Source organism: Oryza brachyantha, chromosome 2 (genome assembly GCF_000231095.2).
Source record: "Oryza brachyantha chromosome 2, ObraRS2, whole genome shotgun sequence".
Lineage (NCBI taxonomy): Eukaryota > Viridiplantae > Streptophyta > Magnoliopsida > Poales > Poaceae > Oryza > Oryza brachyantha.
In genome coordinates this window covers 9,283,150-9,304,325 of record NC_023164.2, presented here as the reverse complement: position 1 = coordinate 9,304,325, position 21,176 = coordinate 9,283,150, and the positions used below count along the sequence as shown (strand labels likewise).

Below are 21,176 nucleotides of genomic sequence, written 5' to 3'. Positions count from 1 at the left end.
GGATTTGGAGTAGGAGAGCTAGCTACGCATCATATCAATTTGTTTGGTTAATTTGTATCGGGTGCAAGCAACCAACCTAACAACGCGAGTGGCGGCAAAAGGGAAAGGTAGTTTTAGACATTTGGGCTTTCTTCTTTTTCTTTTCCTTGCATCGGGAGTATATATCCCAAGCGAAGCGACGCCAAAGAATAAATGGTGGGGTTTGATTTCGGAAGAATGAATTAACTGCTTCATCTCCTCCTGCACATTAATTAGATGATAATAGCTGCATGCGATTCACTGCGATTCATGTGCCTTTCTTGGCTGGAACGTTAGTATTCCCAACTCTTAATTCATAGTTTTTCTTGGTGGGCCTGTTTCTTGAAGCTGAGGAGATGGCCTACAGTTTCTACCCTAAACCCTGAGGAAATGTAGAGGCAAAGCGTTGTTCTCTTTTTTTTTTTTTCCTTCCCTGCTCCTATTGCCACTTGTTAGCTGCACAAAATTCCCCGACCAAGGTTGAATTGATTGGCCAAACCTCTCTAGCATACCCTAATATAATTTACCTATACAATTCATCCCAACTTAGTGTAGTTAATTGCAATTTCATGCCTTTAGTCTGAGCCACGTCACCCCAAATTAGGAGAACAATTGGATCAAATACTAATAGTCAGGTAGAGCCTAATGTTATGCATGGAAAAAAAATGCACTTCATAAGACTGCATCCCAGGAGGCTCAACAACCCTTCATACCATGTGTTACCGATCCTCCTTATTTGATTTGCGGCATTTGCCCCTGAGGTTTTGTTTGGTTAATCCCTTCTTAAAGAAGATTTATTTCACACCTATTATGTTGTAGAATTATTATTCCTACTTAATTCTCTCTTATACCTCCCTCTCGGGACTCGGGGATAACCGAACAAGTCCTTGCACATCTCCCTTACCAGGAAGTAAATCAATTGGCTTCCCTTTGTTCCATCTTGAAACTGTAGGTCCTCCTCAGCTTCAACAAACCACAAATGAAACTATTACGATAATCCATCAGTTTACGAGACTACAATTCTTCGAATTCTACTACATGAGTTTGAGTTGTTTGCACTCTCAAATTGTAAAGGGGATTACCTCGAACATCAGTCAAGAATTACAATCAGATAGTTCAAAAATAAAAAACTCGGTTGACCACCAAAATACAACTTTAGGTGGCTGGTAAATAAGTCGTGAACAACTCCATCTCCATCGAGGTTAGAGAAAAATTCATCATATAATTCTACCATTTTAAAAATCATTTAGTGACATGACGGTATGCTGCAACGGGGGCGATGGTTTCACCTAGTTCACTTTTTTTTTTACTTTTCTATTCCAGTATTCTCCCTCAGTTTTCTTGTGGAGCACTTTTTTTTTCAATAGTTCGGATTTTTTTTTTTTGGCTTGGTTCCATCAGTTTTCTTAGAGTGGTTTGTTTTCGAAGAGAAGGAAAACTCACGCGTGATAGGAGGGATGAAAGATGGGATGGCCCCTCTCTTCTATGTAGCAGAGATATAAGACGACCAGCGAAATAGCAAAATTGACAATCTTCTGATCACATGAAACATCCCAGGTGAATCTAGTATAGTAAGGTATATATCGTTTACAAAATTCCAATACGCTTAATAAAGGAATTAAAATATTTCTGGTAAGAAGATATATATCACCATACCAATATTCATGTTTGAAATGTATTTGAATTTAATTAGATATTCATATAAATAGCCAAACGTTAAAAAAATTAAAAAAATCCAAGATGAAAATTTGTACTCGAGGATGATCCCACGACCAACTAGACTTCGCCCATTAGGCATTAGCGAACCATTATTTTGGTTAATCTGTCACTTTGTAAGAATAGCTTCTAGCAGTTGTGAAGTAGAAGATCTCAAAGTAGGGGATACTGGAGTACCACCGAAGAAGCCATCATATAGAGCATAATTAACGGTGGCTGACGTGATTTCAGCGTCAACTTGAGATGAATCTTGGTTTCCTGCAATTGAGATCTACAGCAACAGAAGTATCAGTTTTGAGCCCTGAAAAATTCTTTTCTTCTGCAAACTTGTTTCATTGAATTTTCATTGCAAGAAAAGATAAGAAGGTATTGATTTGCATTCTTGGAGCTTGGTGCTAGATACTTGTTCATGTAAAAAGGGGTGCTAGATATTTGTTCACAAATAACCGCGATGCCATCACTCTATCACCCGATGCAATCTTGACACTGACATAGGTGTTAGAATCTGACTTGGATTTCCGTAACCTTGAAAACTTGTGGCAGAACACTTTAGAAAAGCATTTGATTATTTGAATGTAACTTAGTAGCCAGCAGAACTAAAGCCCTCTTTAACCCTGAATAGAGCTTGACCATTGTTACCAGCACCAAATAAAATTTTGTATAGGGAAATTTGACCTTTGTTGGCAACAGTGAAGGCATGGCGAGCAACAGTTTGTACCCAACTGATTACAGTGGTGGAAAGTGATAATTTTGTATAAACCAGTGTAAAATGAAGCTCATAACACTATCCAGTGTAAAATGCAGTTTACTCCATAGAAGACAATAGCATCACAATAACATGATGTATACAGGAGAAACAAATAAAATCATATTACCAAGATTCAATTTCTTGTGGGATGCCTAATAATATTGTTTGTTTCCTAATTTTCCATATGAGTTTATTTTTTCAGATTTCAAGAGATAGGGGCATTGAAGCACTAAATATCCTCTTGCATTTCATCCTATCGAACCATACCCAATAATAACACATTGAAGTTCAAGCTTTTTCTATGCTTAAGTTTCTGGTAACAGGCATTACCCTTATTAATTACACATGACGTAATAATGAGTTTGCACATGGCAGATATGTCCGTGCATGAAAGATGGCATCCACACTTGTACTGAACACCACAGTTATTTTTTGAGAAACTTCAGATTTTTTTAAAATAAAATGGAAAATGATGTATCCAACCTTTAAATGTCATGTTAAATCAAAACTGAATGCAACTCACCAGAAGTCTCGAGGGTTCAAGCCAAGTTAGATAGACAGTTGTTCCTTGTTTGAGGCTACGCCCTAGAAAGGCTTTCTCGAAAGTTGACAAGCTATGCTCTTCCTCAGTACTTGGTTTTTTTATTTGCCGTGTAATGATGTCATCTAGAGCCTTCACAAATGTCTTGCCATCAACATCTCTAACGAGAATTATACTCAATGATTTCACAACCGGTGCTGCACAACACACAGCTTCCATCAGCTAACACTATGAGTTTGTGAGAATTTTTCATCGGCAATTGGTACTTACCTTTAAAAATGGAGTCAAAAACTGAGGAAGCATCAAAGGTCTCAATAACAACCTTTTCTCTCCATCGCGCAGTGTCAACACCGATGGAGCAATCAACATAGAATGCAGCAGCATATATTTTTAGAAAGAATTTCTCTCTGTAACCTAGAAGTGGGCTAAAATTCAAATTGAAAACTGTAATCGATATAATGTGACATTTAATGGTTAAATTTAAAATATTCTTTTATCCATTTATACACACAAAATCATGCAATGCAGATTAGATTGCTTTTTTTTCACATAGGAAGAGGGTGTAGCTAACAAGCCAAATCTAACATGAAGATAAGGAAATCTCTATACAGAAGGTCTGCTGCTGATGTGTGCCTAGCTGTTGTGTGCCTTTCATTACCTTGCTGAGTGGCCATCCCTCATGAAAAAAGACAACTTTGACTGATAATTTCTTTCTTGATATATTACATTTAGAGAAAGTATGCCATCAAGGAAGTGTTTCTAGAGCTTGTTTACTTCTGCAAATTTCACTAACCATTTTATCTTTAGACAAACACAGAAGTTATGGCCAATTTGATTATCTGCAGTTATATTAGGGTTCAAAGTAAAAGAAGTTGGCTTCATAGTTCAAACTTGTACAAGCCATATCTTCACCCTTGTTTGAACCAGGCATGAAAGTTCACTGACGTGCTTTTGTCCTTGGTACCACAAAAATGCTGTCCAGTATCCACGTGACCTGAACCTGCAGTACTTTGCCAGACTGCAGTAACGAGGGGTAGGAACCCAACAATATATATTCTGATAAAAGAAAAACAATAGTATCTATTGATAGTTCCTACATAATTGGTGAGTTGTTTAATACCAATCTAGTTTTCCAGCTTAATGTTTAGTTTGATACTATATATAATGTTAGGAGGCAACCTCCCTGTGGTAGGCCTAAATTTATTTTCAAGCAAGAAATAAACAAAATACCTAAGCTTCCTTCCTTCTTGAGTCAGCTGTTATGGGCTAGGTTTCATAGGGGGTAAACACCGCCGGGAGGATAGCCGGGCGAGACGGCTGCTAGGGATGAGAGAGGGACTTAGATTGGGGAAGACCAATTCTAATTCATTGCTTGATTAGAATAACGATATAATCCCATCCTTATCGCTACAGTACCGCGTGTACTGTTCACGCGTGTACTGTTCACTCACGGGGTTGGGTCCATAGGCCTCGATCCCTCGGCCCCTACCTATGACACTACGGGCTAGGTTTCAAAGGGGGTAAACACCGCCGGGAGGATAGTCGAGCGGGACGACTGCTAGGGATGAGAGAGGGACTTAGATTGGGGAAAACTAATTCTAATTCATTGCTTGATTAGAATGACGATACAATCCCATCCTTATCGCTACAGTAACACGTGTACTGTTCACTCGCAGGGTTGGGTCCATGGGCCTCGATCCCTCGGCCCCTGCCTATGACATCAGCTCAGAGTATTAAAGGACACGGTGTGGGAAATTCTCTGGCCACTGGTCAAGGTCAAGTTATATACACTCTGGTATTTAGACCATCCAGCCATGCACATAGCATGAGGCTGCTCCAAGCTTGTGGTCGACTATTTATTCATGAAATTTTCTTAGATTACTAAGAACCCTTGAGTAATTTGGATCATGATGTTTAGCATAACACCGTGTAATCTAAACTGGTACATAGTATTAAAACAGTTAGATTAGATGCATCCACAGGGGAAATTATGTTAGAATAATTTCTGAATTGCCATTGGCCCAACCCTAGGAAGGGGGATAAGTACACTGATACATGGGCCTCTAATGGGCTCTACTAGGCCTAACAGGCCATACACCAACACCCCCCCGCAGTCTGAACTTACCGGCGCAGCGGAGTTCGAGATTGGACAAGAGGTAAAATAGACACAAGAACACACACCCCCCCACAGTCACAACTAGCCACAGGTAACGTTGAGACTGGAACAGAACTCCGAGAAGGTCGAGGAGGGGAGTCCTTTGGTGAAGATGTCAGCGAACTGGGAGGTAGTCGGGACATGAAGGACCTGAACATGCCCAATAGCGACCCAGTCGTGAACAAAGTGCAAGCCGATCTCCACATGCTTCGTCCGCTGATGCTGAACTAGGTTGGTGGAGAGGTAGACGGCGCTGACGTTGTCACGGTAGACAACGGTACTCTTGGCGAGCAGACTGTGGAGCTCCGCTAGGAGCTGTCGAAGCCAGGATGCCTCAGCCACGCTGTTAGCAACGGCTCGATATTCCGTCTCGGCACTGGAGCGGGAGACAACAGGCTGTCGCTTGGATGACCAGGAGACAAGGTTGCTGCCAAGAAAGACGGCGTAGCCGGAGGTGGAGCGACGAGTATCCGGACAACCAGCCCAATCGGCGTCAGTGTAAATGACAAGCTCAGTGGAAGGAGACCGGTGAAGGGCCAGGCCGTAGTCGATAGTGAAGGAATAAGTCTTGGGCTGCTTGGTCTTGGTCTTGTGGTGTCCTACCCTTGTTTTTCAGCTTTTAGTTGCTAGGACAGCATCTAGGACAGGTTGTTAGGATGCTCTAGGACAGGTGGTTAGGATGCTCTAGGACAGGTTGTTGAGATGCTCTAGGACAGCATCTTTTAGACTAGTAGGCAGCTATAAATATGTATCCAACCCTCCCCGGGAAGGGCATGACATTTGGTGATAAGTAAACAGAAAATTGCCCCAAGTTTGAGTGTCATCCTCTCACCAATGAGAGTAACAATAGAGATACTAACATCTGGTATCAGAGCCACACTTTCCTGTAGGTTGAACATCTCTTGCTCCTCCCCTTCCCAAGCTCGAGTGAGCACTCAGCCACCATCAACAGCAGCACCACTGGCTGCTCCTCCTTCCCCTTTCCCCTTCCCTTCTCCACGTAGCAGCCCCCCGGAGGCGCGCCATGTCCGACGGACAGTCTCGGCGTTCGGGCGCCTCGAGCACACGACGTCAGCAGGACGCCGAGCTCGCTGCAGCGCAAGAGCGCAGGCGAGCAGCGGCACAGACCGCAGCAGCAGCAGCAAGGGCAGCAAGGCTGGCAGCAGCGGAGTTGGCGGCGATCAGGGCGGAGGCAGAAGCAGAGGAGGCGGAAGATGCAGCACGTGCGGCGGAGGCTGAGGTTGAGACCTTGCGTAGCAGCATCAACGGCTCCATCGTTGGCGACATCACCGCCGACAGGGACCTTGAGGAGCTGGCGAGAGGAAGGGTGCGGGAGCGGACAATACGGTGGGCAGCAGCCCACCCCCATGGCGGCGGCGGTCCAGGGGACCACGCATCCGCCGACGGCGCCCCAAGCGAGGGCGCGTGCGGCAACGGTAGCCCAGATGGGCGCAGGCGTGCCGGCGGCAACCCAGAGAACACACGCCGCGGCGGCTACGGAGAGCGCGGCCCTCACAGGCAGCGCGACTCTCCCTCCCCTGACCGGCGCCATGGCTACCACGGCATCCAAGCGGTGGTCAGGGACTTTGGTCCCGGTGGTGGGTGGCCTACCCTCACCAAGACCAACTACATCGAGTGGGCCGCGGTGATGAGGGTGAGGCTCCAGGTGCGGCACATGTGGGAGGCAGTTCGGTATGGCGACGTCGACTACGATGAAGACCGACGGGCGCTAGATGCCCTCATCGCTGCAGTTCCATCCGAGATGCAGTTTTCCCTTTCGCAAAAGCGGACTGCCAAGGAGGCCTGGGATGCCATCGCTGCGGCACGCATCGGCAGCGATCGCGCCCGCAAGAGCACGCTGCAAGCACTCCGCAAGGAGTGGGAGAACCTGGCCTTCAAGCCAGGTAAGGACATCGATGATTTTGCCCTCCGTCTCAACACTCTGTTGCAGAAGATGGTGCAGTACGGCGACGACACCTACAACGAGGAGAGAGCTGTCGAGAAGCTCTTCCGCTGCATCCCAGAGAAGTATAAGCAGATTGCCCGCTCCATCGAGTCTCTGCTGGACCTCTCCACGATGACGATCGAGGAGGCGATTGGTCGCCTCAAGGTCGTCGACGGCGATGAGCCACAGCCCCTCTCCGGGCCCATCACCATTGGCGGGAAGCTCCATCTCACTCGGGAGCAGTGGGAGGCCTGCCAGGGTGATGGGAAAAAGGGGGAGTCCTCCTCGGTAGGCGGCCGCAAGCGCGGCAATCTGCACAAGGGGCGCGGAGGCGTCCGGGTCAGGTTGCGAGGACGCATCCGGGGTGGAGCCCGCGGAGGCGTCCAGGGCGGCACCACCGGCAACCGCAGGCCGACGCGAGACGACGCCTGCCGCAACTGTGGCAAGTCTGGCCACTGGGCCAAGGACTGCCGACAACCACGACAAGGCCAAGCCAACGCCGCACAAGTGGAGGAAGAACCAGCCCTGCTCCTGGCACACGCAAGCATCGAGCTATCTCCAGCGGCACCGGCCGCATCGGCTTTCCTCCACCTAGAAGAGCCGAAGGCACGAGCCCTTCTTGGCGACGACTCCAACGACAAGACTGATGGATGGGTCCTCGACACCGGGGCCACCCATCACATGACCGGTCGACGGGAGTTCTTCACCGAACTTGATCCCAGCGTCCGAGGCTTCGTCGAGTTTGGGGATGCCTCTGGCGTGGATATCAAGGGCACCGGCTCCGTCATCTTCACCACCAAGTCCGGCGAGCACAGGCTGCTCACCGGAGTCTACTACATCCCCGCGCTGAGGAACTCCATCATCAGTATTGGACAGCTGGAAGAAGAGAAAGGCTCATGCGTGGTGATCAAGAACGGAGTCATGAGGATTTGGGATCGGCGCAAGATCGGGGAGCACCGTGGTCGCCTCCTTGTCAAGGTAACCAGAGGCAACAACCGACTCTACATCCTCAACGTGCAGGTAGCACAACCCGTGTGCCTCGTCGCCCGCCGGGACGACGAGGCGTGGCAGTGGCACGAGCGCTTCGGCCATCTCCACTTCGAGGCTCTGAAGCGGCTCAGTACCAAGGAGATGGTGCGAGGCCTGCCATGCCTTGACCACGTGGAGCAGTTCTGCGACGTCTGTGTGTTGACGAAGCAGAGGCGGCTCCCCTTTCCCCATCAGACGAGCTTCCGAGCCAAGGAGCGGCTCGAGCTCGTGCACGGGGATTTGTGTGGCCCGGTGACTCCGGCCACACCAGGAGGACGACGCTTCTTCCTGCTGCTCGTCGACGACCTCTCTCGCTACATGTGGGTGACGGTCCTCGGTAGCAAGAGAGAGGCTGCGGACGCCATTAGGCGCACGCAGGCTACTGCGGAGGCGGAGTGCGGCCGCAAGTTGCGCATCCTGCGCATCGACAACGGCGGCGAATTCACGGCGGCTGAATTCGTGTCGTACTGTGCCGATGAAGGTATTCACCGCCACTACTCCGCGCCGTACAGCCCACAGCAGAACGGCGTCGTTGAGCGGCGCAACCAGACGGTTGTGGGGATGGCTCGAGCCCTCCTCAAGCAGAGAGGAATGCCGGCTCTCTTCTGGGGGGAGGCGGTGGTAACGGCCGTCTACATCCTCAACCGCTCACCTACCAAGGCTCTCGATGGCAGGACGCCGTACGAGGCTTGGCATGGGCGCAAGCCATCGGTCTCCCACCTGCGAGTCTTTGGCTGCCTCGCGTTCGCCAAGGAGCTTGGCCACATCGGCAAGCTCAACGACAGGAGCATCCCAGGGGTGTTCATCGGCTACACGGAAGGCTCGAAGGCCTACCGCATCCTCGACCCGGCGACACAGCGTGTGCGCACGGCGCGCGACGTGGTGTTTGACGAAGGGCGCGGATGGACATGGGACAAGACGGTGGACAACGGCTCTACTCCGACGTATGACGACTTCACTGTCGAGTACATCCACTTTAGGGAAGCTGGGGGAGTGGGCAGCTCCCCTTCACCGAGCGTGCCTACCCCAGTCTCCGATTCTCCACCAACTCCAGCACCCACCACTTCGGCAGCGCCACGCTCTCGAGACATGACTTTGGCTGCGCCGCGCTCTACGCCGACACCACCACAGTTGGCGACCCCACGCACTCCGACACCACCAGCCACCCCTCCGGGCACGTCCACACCAACACCAGCTCACGTCGAGCGCAGCCCGGTGCAGTTCGCTACTCCGCTCTCACACGATGAGGAGCGCATCGACGCCTACCATGATGGAGAGCCCCTGCGGTACCGTACGATGGAGGACCTCCTCGGCGACCAGCCAGTGCCAGGACTGGTGCCTCATGACCTGGAGGAACAGTTGCACCTTGCGTGCGACGACGGCGAGCCTCGGTCCTTCGCAGAGGCCGAGAGACACGCGGCATGGCGCGCCACGATGAAGGCGGAATTGGACGCGGTTAAGGAGAACCGCACCTGGGAGCTTGCTGACCTCCCTCATGGTCATCGTGCGATCTCTCTTAAGTGGGTGTTCAAGCTGAAGAGGGATGAAGCCGGAGTCATCGTCAAGCACAAGGCTCGCTTGGTGGCACGTGGTTTTGTGCAGCAGGAGGGGATCGACTTCGACGATGCCTTCGCCCCAGTGGCACGGATGGAATCCGTGCGACTCCTTCTTGCGCTGGCAGCTCAGGAAGGCTGGCGCATCCATCACATGGACGTCAAGTCGGCGTTCCTCAACGGCGACTTGAAGGAGGAGGTTTACGTGCACCAGCCGCCGGGTTTTGCGATCCCCGGCAAGGAGGGCAAGGTGCTACGTCTGCACAAGGCCTTGTACGGCCTGCGGCAGGCACCGAGGGCGTGGAATGCCAAGTTGGATTCCACGCTCAAGAGGATGGGCTTCGAGCCAAGCCCGCACGAGGCTGCTATCTACCGGCGGGGAAATGGAGGAAATACCCTGCTGGTGGGTGTTTATGTTGATGACTTGGTGATCACCGGCACCAAGGATACGGAGGTGGCAGCGTTCAAGGAAGACATGAAGGCCACTTTCCAGATGAGTGACTTGGGGCCCCTCTCCTTCTATCTGGGGATCGAGGTGCACCAAGATGACTCCGGGATCACACTTCGCCAGACTGTCTACGCCAAGCGCGTAGTTGAGCTCGCTGGGCTCAACGATTGCAACCCAGCCCTCACCCCGATGGAGGAGAGGCTGAAGCTGAGCCGGGCCAGCACGGCGGAGGAGGTGGACGCTACGCAGTACCGGCGTCTTGTGGGGAGTCTTCGCTATCTCACCCACACACGGCCGGACTTGGCATTCTCCGTCGGCTACGTTAGTCGGTTCATGCAGCGACCGACGACGGAGCACCAGCAGGCTGTGAAGAGGATCATCCGCTACGTTGCGAGGACTCTCGACCACGGCCTCTACTACCCGAGGTGCCCTGGAAAGGCACAGTTCATTGGGTACACCGACAGCGACCACGCCGGCGATATCGACACTAGTAAGAGCACGAGCGGGATTCTCTTCTTCCTCGGCAAGTGCCTCGTTAGCTGGCAGTCAATCAAGCAGCAGGTGGTGGCCCTATCCAGCTGCGAGGCCGAATACATAGCGGCCTCCACTGCTTCGACCCAGGCACTCTGGCTTGCTCGACTGCTCGGTGATCTCCTCGGCCGAGACACTGGAGTGGTGGAGCTTAGGGTGGACAGCAAGTCCGCTCTGGCCCTAGCAAGGAATCCTGTTTTTCATGAACGGAGCAAGCACATCCGGGTGAGATACCACTTCATTCGCGACTGCTTGGAGGAAGGGAGCATCAAGGCAAGCTACATCAACACCAAGGACCAGCTTGCGGATCTGCTTACCAAGCCCCTTGGTAGGATCAAGTTCCTTGAGCTTTGCTCTCGGATCGGGATGGCTCAACTTTCTCACAAGACGACGCACAAGACTTAGGGGGAGAATGAAGGAATAAGTCTTGGGCTGCTTGGTCTTGGTCTTGTGGTGTCCTACCCTTGTTTTTCAGCTTTTAGTTGCTAGGACAGCATCTAGGACAGGTTGTTAGGATGCTCTAGGACAGGTGGTTAGGATGCTCTAGGACAGGTTGTTGAGATGCTCTAGGACAGCATCTTTTAGACTAGTAGGCAGCTATAAATATGTATCCAACCCTCCCCGGGAAGGGCATGACATTTGGTGATAAGTAAACAGAAAATTGCCCCAAGTTTGAGTGTCATCCTCTCACCAATGAGAGTAACAATAGAGATACTAACAGATAGTGCCACGAACATACCGGAGGAGACGCTTCAGGGCAGTAAGATGTGTCTCGCGAGGATCATGCATATGGAGACAAACCTGCTGGATAGCATAAGTGATGTCTGGCTGGGTGAATGTGAGGCACTGCAAGGCACCCGCAAGGCTCCGGTAGGCAGTCGGGTCAGCAATAGGATCACCCAAGTCGGTAGATAGCTTGGCCTGAGTGTCAACAGGAGTGGAACACGGCTTACAGTCAGTCATCCCTGCGCGCTCCAGGATATCAAGGGCATACTGTCGCTGGTGAAGGAAGAGTCCGGAAGGACGGGGCTCAACAGTGACACCCAGGAAGTGATGGAGCACACCCAGATCCTTCATAGCAAACTCCCGCTGTAGGGACTAAATGATGTGCTGGAGCAAAGGCTGACTGGAAGCAGCGAGGATGATGTCATCAACATAGAGCAGCAAGTATGCAGTGTCGGTGCCACGACGATAGACAAACAGGGAGGTATCGGACTTGCACTCGGTGAACCCCATGGAGACCAAGAACGTGGCAAACCAGGAGTACCAAGCCCGAGGAGCCTGCTTCAGACCATAGAGTGACTTGTTGAGACGGCACACCATATCCAGGCGACTGGAATCCACAACCCCGCTGGCTGGCTGCAGTAGACTGTCTCAGACAGCGCCATGAAGGAATGCGTTCTTCACATCCAACTGATGCACAGTCCAAGAGCGAGAGAGAGCAAGCGAGAGGACCATGCGCACTGTGGCAGGCTTCACCACCGGACTGAAGGTCTCATCATAGTCCACACCAAGCCGCTGAGTGAAACCCCGGAGAACCCAACGAGCCTTGTAGCGATCCAAGGAACCATCAGCACGACGCTTATGCGTCCAGATCCACTTGCCGGTAACCACATTGCAACCAGACGGACACGGTACGAGGTCCCATGTCTGGTTGGCAAGTAAGGCGGCATACTCCTCCATCGCCTGACGCCAGTGAGGATCAGCCAAGGCGTCGTGGACAGAGGAGGGGAGCAGCAAGGGCCCCAACCCATCTGTAGTGACGGAGAGGGCCGAAGGTCAGAGAACACCCGCCGCCCGTCGTGTCACCATGGGATGAGTGTGGCCAGGATCCCGATGAACGACGGGCGGATGACACACCACCGGGTCGAGGCAAGAGCGAGCCCAAGGGTGGATCGCCGGCTTGGGTGGAGGAGGTGGAAGCACCGGACCCGTGGCCGGCGCCGTCCTGCGTCGGTAGACAAGCAGGGGCCAGGTAGGAGGAGGCTCCAGGGCCACGCGTGGCGGTGTACCCGGGAGACCTGCAGGAAAGGGATACACAGGTGGCTGAACCACCGGGTCAGTCGAAAACACAGACTCCAGCTCAGGGTCAGGAGTGGGAGTGGTGGAAGTGGAGTAGGGGAAATCTGACTCGTCAAACATAACGTGCCGGGAGACAAGGACTCGGCGAGAGGTGAGATCGAAGCACCGATACCCCTTGTGGTCAGGGGAGTAGCCAAGAAACACACACCGAGTCGAGCGAGGCGCCAACTTGTGAGGAGAAGTGGCAGAGGTGTTAGGGTAGCAGGCGCACCCGAAGACACGGAGGTGATCATACTGAGGGGACGTGCCAAAAAGAGCGTGGTGGGGTGTGGGAGCTGGGGAGGCAGTGGAAGGAAGGCGATTGAGGAGGTATGTGGCAGTGCGGAGCCCCTCAGCCCAAAAACGGGCAGGAAGGGAGGCCTGGAGGAGGAGGGTGCGCACAACATCATTCGTAGTGTGAATCATTCGCTCGGCCTTGCCGTTCTGAGGAGAGGTGTAGGGGCAAGACATGCGTAGGTGAACACCACAGGAAAGGAAGAAGGCACGGGAGGCGTGATTGTTGAACTCACGGCCGTTCACACCGGACGGTCTTAATGGTGAGACCAAACTGAGTGACGACCTAGGCAAAGAAATGAAGAAGGGTGGAGAAAGTGTCAGACTTAGCACGCAACGGGAAAGTCCAAGTGTTATGAGAGAAATCATCAACAATCACCAGATAATATTTAAAGCCAGAAAGACTGATGACAGGAGAGGTCCACAGGTCACAGTGAATAAGATCAAAGGCATGACTCGCATGCGAAGAAGAAGAAGAAAAAGGAAGACGAACATGACGACCTAACTGGCAGGCATGACAAAAATGATCATCAGGCGTTCTAGTACAAGTAAGATCTGCACTACGACGAAGACGAGCCAAAACGTCGCGGCCGGGGTGACCAAGCCGACGGTGCCAAGTCGTGGAGGAAGTAGTGGCAAAAGCAGCTCGACGGAGATGAAGTCGATGGCGGAACAGCGGAAGCAGGAAGACGAAGGGTGTAAAGAGGACCCTGGCTATCACATCGAAGGAGAGGACGCCGGGAAGCCAAATCCTTCACAGTAATACCAGAAGAGTCAAATTCAACAGAACAAGAGTTGTCAGCAGTAAATTTGCGAATGGAAAGAAGATTGTGAACCATTTGAGGGGCAAAAAGAACATTGGGAAGACGAAAGGAGCCAGGAACAATGCCCACAGAGGTGACAGGAAGACAGGAACCATCCCCAACCACGATGGCGGAAGGACAAGGAGTAGGGGATGGACATAGGAGAGTATACCAGCATCAGGAGTGGTGTGATACGAGGCTCCCGAATCGGCGATCCACTCCGCGCTGACCGACGGAGTCAGCTGCATGGTGCTGAAGGACTGAGCCAGGGCTGCCTGGTCCCACCCACCCGGCCAGGCTGGAGGCTAGCTAGGCGGAGCAGGAGGAGGCCAGGACACTGGGGAAGCGGGGCCGGCAAACATGGCCATGGGAGGGCGAGGCCCGCCTCCCGGAGTCTAGAATGGCCACATCGAGATGCGCCCTGACCATGGGTTGCTGAAGGATGGCCAAGGGGACACCTCCAGGAGCGGGTGCCGCGGCGGGACGGGCGCGACCGCCCCCACGGCCCCCACCAGAAGCACCCCCAGTAGCTGCAGCCGGTGGAGCACCACCGGAGCCACCACTGACACCAGAGCCACTACCACCGCCAGGGCCACCGCGACGACGGCGTCCAGAGCGACTCCCCCCACCCCCGCTTGGCCCGGGGGGAGGAGCGCCAAGGAGAGAAGTGGCAGGTGGGACTGAGGAAGCCGGCGGAGTCGTGACGAGAGCAGTGGAGGTGGACGAGCCTGGCGTGAGGCCCCGGGTGATCTCATCGAGGCTAAGGTCGTCCCGGACCTGTAGGAAGGTGGGGAAGGGTCGCTGTCGAGGGAGCCAGGTCCTAAGAAGGTTGTAGTTGCTGTTGAGACCCCTCAAGACATGCAGCACCAGGATCCGGTCGCTCACCGGACAGCCGAGGTCATGAAGGGCATCCGCCATGCCCTTCATCCGCCGGCAGTACTCACCAACGGAGAGGTCCCCCTGCACGAAGGTGCAGAACTGTGCGTCCAGCTGGAGAGCCCGAGCCTTGGCATTGCCGAGGAACTAGCCCTCGAGAGCCAGCCAAGCCTGGCGAGCGGTGCCTCCAGGGGTTCGGACGATGTCCTGGAGGTCGAGGGAGATGGTCCCAAAGATCCAAGACAGGACGATGCTGTCGAGGTGTAGCCAGATCCCGTCCCACGCCTGAACAGGAGCATCGGCAAGGACGTGATCCTCGAGGGCGTAGCGACAAAGGGCGAGGACCTGGTCCCGCCAGCGGCCGTAAGAGGTGGACGAGGTGTCGAGGACAACAGAGACCAGAGTCCGAATGTTTTGGACCCCGACCGCCTGGAGGTGTAGCTGGGCGACCATCGGATCACTCGGGTCAAGGCGGGGAGGAGCATCGGGCTGGGGCGGGCGAGAAGACGAGGCGGCGGTGTCGGCGACGTGGACGATCGGCGGAGTCCCGGTGGAGAGCAGGAAGTGCTCCGCCTCGGCAACCCGGCAAGCGAGGGCATCCGCCTCAGCGCGCTCACACTCCCAGGCGAGGGCGGCCGCTTGGACCCGCTCTTGAGCCGCCAAGGCTTCGGTTTTTGCCGCGAGAAGAGCCGCCGCGAGGGCGGACTCTGCAGAGGCGGCACGGTCCCGGACGATCGTCGAAGGCGGAGCGGCGGCAAGGAGCTCCGGCGGCATGCCCAAGCCGGTGTAGGAGAAGCCCGGGGGCAGGCCAAGGCGGGCAAACGCTGAGGAAGGAGCCGCGCCCGCAAGACCGGCAGCGGTGGCAACGCCGGCGGCATCCCGCGGCAGCGGCGCACCGGCCAGGGCAGCAGCGCTGGCTGCGGCGGCGGCGGCGGCAGCAGGTGGCGACGCGCCGGCCACGGCAGCAGCGCCGGCTGCGGCGGCGGCAGGGACGGCCAGGGGCAGGACGGCGGCAGGGGCAGCCGAGGGCAGGACGGCCGGGGGCAGGGCAGCGGTAGCAGCCGGGGGGAGGGAGGCGTCTGGAGGCGCGACCGTGGGTGGCCCAGCCGTAACGGCGGCGACGGCGGTCAGGGTGGCAACAGCGGAAGCGCCCGTGGCTCCCCCGGCACCCCCGCCCGCGCGCGTGCCCACGGCTGCCGTGGCCGCGTTGGCAGCGGCGGCGGCCCCCGCGGCGGCGGCAGCAGGAGCGACGCCGAGAGGCGGTAGCGCGGCGGCAAGAGCGGCAGTATAGGAGGGTGGGAGGGGAGGGAAGGGGGAGGAGGAGGAGGAGGGGGGCGGCGGCTCGCCGGCGGCGGGTGGGCCCCCTGGTGGTTGGCGGCTGAGAGGGGTGGAGGAGGAGAGAGAAAGGGAGAAACCCTAGTCTGATACCATGTTAGAATAATTTCTGAATTGCCATTGGCCCAACCCTAGAAAGGGGGGATAAGTACACTGATACATGGGCCTCTAATGGGCTCTACTAGGCCTCACAGGCCATACACCAACAAATTATTCCTAGAACAAGAGACAATCAGCTCAGTTGTTAACAGACAAATGGTTATTTGAGATAACACATATTCAATGAACTCTAGCAGATATTTTGGACAGTTTCCCAACAAAATGTCCATTATAGTTAACTACAGAAGCAATATGTAATGACTGATGAAAAAAATTCAAATGGTCCTTCATGTTGTGTCAGTCAGCCAAAGAAATTGATTGACAATATTTGTTACAGAACCAAACTTAGGAGGTATTTCTATGCATGCGAAGTAAAGCATAATAATGCTGATTTAATCTCATAGGGAATAGGACAAGAAAATGTACCTGTTCCAAGAATGATTAAAGGTTCTGTGCAGCCTGGAACAGCTATCTCTCGAGGAAATTTCACATTTGTTGTGCTTTCTATAACAAAAGCATCGCCAACTACACACAGAGTATAAAAGGTATGATGCGACTTCTTATGATTAAGATATTACAAATCATTTATTGGAAATCCAAATGGCAGAAACTGATGGAAAACATAGATGATACACCCTCTGTTCTAGAATATAAGCGAAAACTTTCAAAATATGTTCCTAAATGCATTTCATTAACTTTTACAGACAAGTTTTCATCCTTCCTCATTCACTAGCATTTACTTATATAGTATATACTCCTCCCTTCATAGTATATACTCCTCACTGCATAATGCCACGTATATTTAAAATTTACCCTCCTGACAAATTAGACAACTCACAAGTATATCACAAGTGCTCAGGCATAACCAGCTCTTGATCCACTAGTGTTCGATGTGCATATTAGTCAAATAGCTAAACAGGGAACTGGTTATCCTAGAGAGTAGGGAATGGAACAGCAGTTTGATCTTCTGTAAAGATGTCATTTTTTCATGTGTGAATTCTTGAATGTCAACTATTCAGGAATACAGCGAATAGCCACATACCCCGTTAGTAATTTCAAAAGATACTTCTCTGAAGTTTCAAACACAAGATAATATGCTCTGCCAATAGAGCGGTAGTAATATTCTATATAAGCCTGTTATATTACTTCATGATAATCTTGACCAACAAAATCACAACTTCTAATCTAAATATTTCCCTCTATCAAAAGCATTAATGAATCATGTCTAATGTGCATACACTCTGTGGAATAACTATTTTGGGTATCATCGCGTATTCTGCACATCATAGTAAATGCATATCCAACAGAATGGCTCTTATCAGCAGTAAGGGAAAGCAGGACTGCTGCATACTTGAACATTTCTATAAGACATGATGCTCTTTACCATCCTTGATTGCATGGATGAACTCACGAGAATGCAACTGGTACATTTGGTTTATTAACAGGTGGCAAGCTTGGTCTGAGGGAAAAACTCTACGAACTACATGTTATGTCAGTTAACTAGGCTTTGTGCATGCACATTGCACATACAAACACACAAAAAGGAATCAAAATTTATGCAGTTGTTCCTCAAACACAATATCAATCTTACTCTTGGCACTACAACAGACCATAGCAGGAAAAATCTGCTCTGTGACCTTGGCATCCACAAAGGGGAACACTGAATGCTATTAAATTATCCGGTGTCAGAAAGCAGAAAGTAGGGTAATTAACTCTAATGGGTTGAAACAAAACTGAAGTGTGGTAGTTTGGAATCCACACACTGTTAACAATCATTCCTAGGTGCCACAGTTTGTACCTTCCTTCATTTGACTAATCAAGCAGTATACATATGCTCTAGCTTGTACACAATTACAAAAAGTTTCCCAGCCAGTTGGTTGCAAAATCATCAACTTTTCTATGTATTCAGTTATCTTTTCAGATTTTTGTCACAATCGATAAGCCTATAGTATTTAACAACAAAAACAGGGCCCGAAGTTGAGGTGGGCAACAATTTAAATATACAATAAGTTCCAGAATAAAAATGTATCAATGATGCATTCTCTATTTTGATATATTAGACTCACATGGTAATTATACTATTTAGAATAAATCTCACAAAACCACACCCTTAACCAATTTAACTTGGTACAGTAGCAAAATGAAAATGCTTAATCTTTGTGGTTTTATGAAATTTACTCTACTATTATTTAGTACAGAAACATTGAAAAATAACTAAATTGCAAGAAAGTAATTGAAGGCACACAAGTAGGCCTAAAGTTTATGGATTCAGAAGCTTGTTGATCATGACTAGAAAGTTGTAATGGGGTTGGGGCGATAAATCCAGTAACCTCCTGATCATCAACGAAACGAAAAAAAAAACGAGCAATCACGGTCACTATACCATCCAGAGCTTGGCCATTGCACAATGCAACGTCTCCCCACGACAATATTTAACTGCATTCGGTGCCCTACACATCCTACTCTCCAATATCAGCATAACCCCAATTCGCCCCCAAAAAGACCCGCATTTCTGAATCCTAAAGGCCGTAGGTATGATTCCACAAACGAGAAATGCCTTAGAGCCCCTCACCTGCGTCACCCCCCGCTGCGTACGGGATCGGGAGCCTCCGGGCGCCGCCGTGCGCGGCGCGGTAGCGGTAGCGGTTGGCAAGTCCGGACGCGGAGCCGGCCAGCCCGCCGTGGGGCAGACGGAGGCGAACGACGGACCCAGCAGCGGGCCTGGCGGCCGCTGGTCCAGCCAGCGCGGAGGACACGACGGGCACTACCACGTTCATCGTGCGGCGGCGCTGCGCGGCGGAGCGGCGACCGGAGAGCGAGTGGGGAGTGGAGACGCGGAGAGCCGGAGAGGTGCTCGTGACGAAGCTATGGTGCAGCCAGCCTTATCCGACAAGGGGGCCCCACGGAAGCGTTTACTTGGTCAACGGATTTCTTTCACCCCTTATCGATGCCCAGGTCTTTTTTGTGCGCAGATTTCTCACGTATTCGAGCCTTACGTTCAGTTTATAAATTTTCTATCTAAAAGTTTTTAATCTGACTTTAGTTTTTCTTAAAAGAATAATCCATTTTTTCTATCATTAAATAGCTATAAAAAATTACATAATCGAAAATCTTCAAAGATTTCAAACAGGCATACCTTCATCGCTATTGACTAGTGTGTTTTAATTTTGCCCCTAATAGTTTTTCAAATTGTCAAATTTTGATAAACAAAAGTAATGTAGTTATGTGTACTATGTAGAAACTTCAGTAAGAATACGATACATTTTCAAATATTTATGTACATGCTGCAATTTGCAAAGATAAAATTGGTCAAAGTTTAAATAGCACGTAACATAAGTACTTTCCCATCCTAAATATGCTTCCTACATATAGCAATATAAAACTTTCGAGCATTGTTTAAATTTGTACGGATATCAATGAGTCTAAACACATATATAAATTATATGCATTAATCAGATATTAAATCTAGACACGATATAAAGTCTTATGTAATAAATAGAGGAGTGATAATAAAGCCAAGTCAATATGAGTAATACAGTGGTAAAAGTCATATTTTAGGATGTTATATTTAGGATAAAAAATTATACAGATGAGTAATATCACAAGAGTATATTTATGCTGTTAAGGAGTGGAGAGAGAAACATTACCTTATAGCTAAAAAATATGACTATGCAAGGGGAGAAATAAAATTCTGTAGGTGCTCAACTTATTGTCAAAACCAACCTCACTTTGGAGGCTCTTTCTTTCGCCTCGAAGGAAAAGGCTGAGCGGCGGAGGCGGAGGCGACCAACATCCCAGCCCGGACACGGCCAGCTCGCCGTGTGCCTGGCTGTCCGCGCTTGCGCCCACAAGCCAAGCTTTCGTGCGCCGTGCCGTCGGTGCAACTGGCTCACCCGATTGCCTGAGCTCGTGCCAACTGCGAGGCTAGAGGAAGAGTGGAGGTCGTTCGACCCCCTTTCCCCTTCGATTTCGGCGACTTCGGTCGCCGGCGGCGGGGAAAGGGGGGTTTAAGTAGTTGGGTATATCCCGTAGTAGGGTTAATTCTTTTGTTTCGTTTGTGCTTTTCTTTCTCCGTGCAGCTCAAAAGGTTGTCGGTGTCGCTTTCTCTTGTCTCAGTGCAAAACCATGGTTGCTGATCTCTCATAGTGGTAGCTCTGAGTTTTCCCATGGCGTATTCAACTGGATGTGTTGCAAGTTTGCGTTTTAGTGGGTTGTGCCGACCTTCAGCTTCATCTCCGACAATACATCTGCAAGAACATCGACCTTTTTTATCCACGAAGATGGATCTTCAAGGAGTGGTTGACTTTCTTGGCGTTCCCTTCTTGGCGTTTATCTGTAGCTGCTTATGGTATTCGAATCACCGTCGTCGTCGCCATAGGTGCCTTCGTCTAGGTGGAGAAGCAACGAAGGACCTGATTGCTTTTTTATCTCCTAAAGTACTTTGTTGTAAAAGTTCTGAGCTTAGGTTAATTTGGCTATCTTTAAGGGCATTCTTTGCAAAACTGCTGGCGCATGCAATTCGATGGAATACTCATAACATGTGTACTTTTTCTTACTAAATAAAGTTCATGAGTTCAAAAAAACATCACTTCCTTGTACTCCCTACAGTGTTAAATAATTAACACCGGTTACTATTTATTTGGGAACTTTAATCATTTGTCTTTTTAAAAAAATATTATGCATATCAAAAATATATTATATTTATAATGTATGACATATAAATATATAATAATATAATTTTTACTCATCATTAACTGATTATTTAATTATTATTAATGGTCAAAGTTGAAATAATAATAGTCGACGAAGTAAGTATATTGGAAGGGTTCAGCGTGTTGAGACACTGTGTTGGGTTTGTGACACGTGGAAACACCAATCTCAAAGCAGATCCTTGCCCTCTTCGTCGTTCAATCCCGTTGTCCAGCAAACTCTTCCCAACCTGGCCGCCGGCCGCCGCCCGCGACGCCCCGCCCCGCCGCCAGCCACCACTACGGCGCGTGGCGCGCATCTTCGATTGGCGCGCG

At 50.8% G+C, this 21,176-nt stretch overlaps 1 protein-coding gene across 2 annotated transcripts; it reads right to left on the bottom strand.

The window, feature by feature from the left end:
• Positions 1-1,246: 1,246 nt before the first annotated feature.
• On the bottom strand, positions 1,247-19,020 carry LOC102700587 (fatty-acid-binding protein 3, chloroplastic). 2 transcript variants are annotated; one of them, XM_040521450.1, is made up of 5 exons: positions 18,725-19,020; positions 16,579-16,677; positions 3,294-3,437; positions 3,006-3,220; positions 1,247-2,005 (listed from the first exon to the last, which is right to left on the bottom strand). In XM_040521450.1, the coding sequence occupies exons 1-5, from the start codon at positions 18,927-18,929 to the stop codon at positions 1,844-1,846; spliced, it is 825 nt and encodes a 274-aa protein (XP_040377384.1). In that variant the 5' UTR covers positions 18,930-19,020; the 3' UTR covers positions 1,247-1,843. The 2 variants fall into 2 exon arrangements, 1 of the variants encoding a protein (XP_040377384.1); XR_005811199.1 differs by lacking the exon at positions 18,725-19,020 and having other exon boundaries at positions 1,251-2,005; positions 3,294-4,023; positions 16,579-16,642.
• Between the last annotated feature and the right edge of the window lie 2,156 nt (positions 19,021-21,176).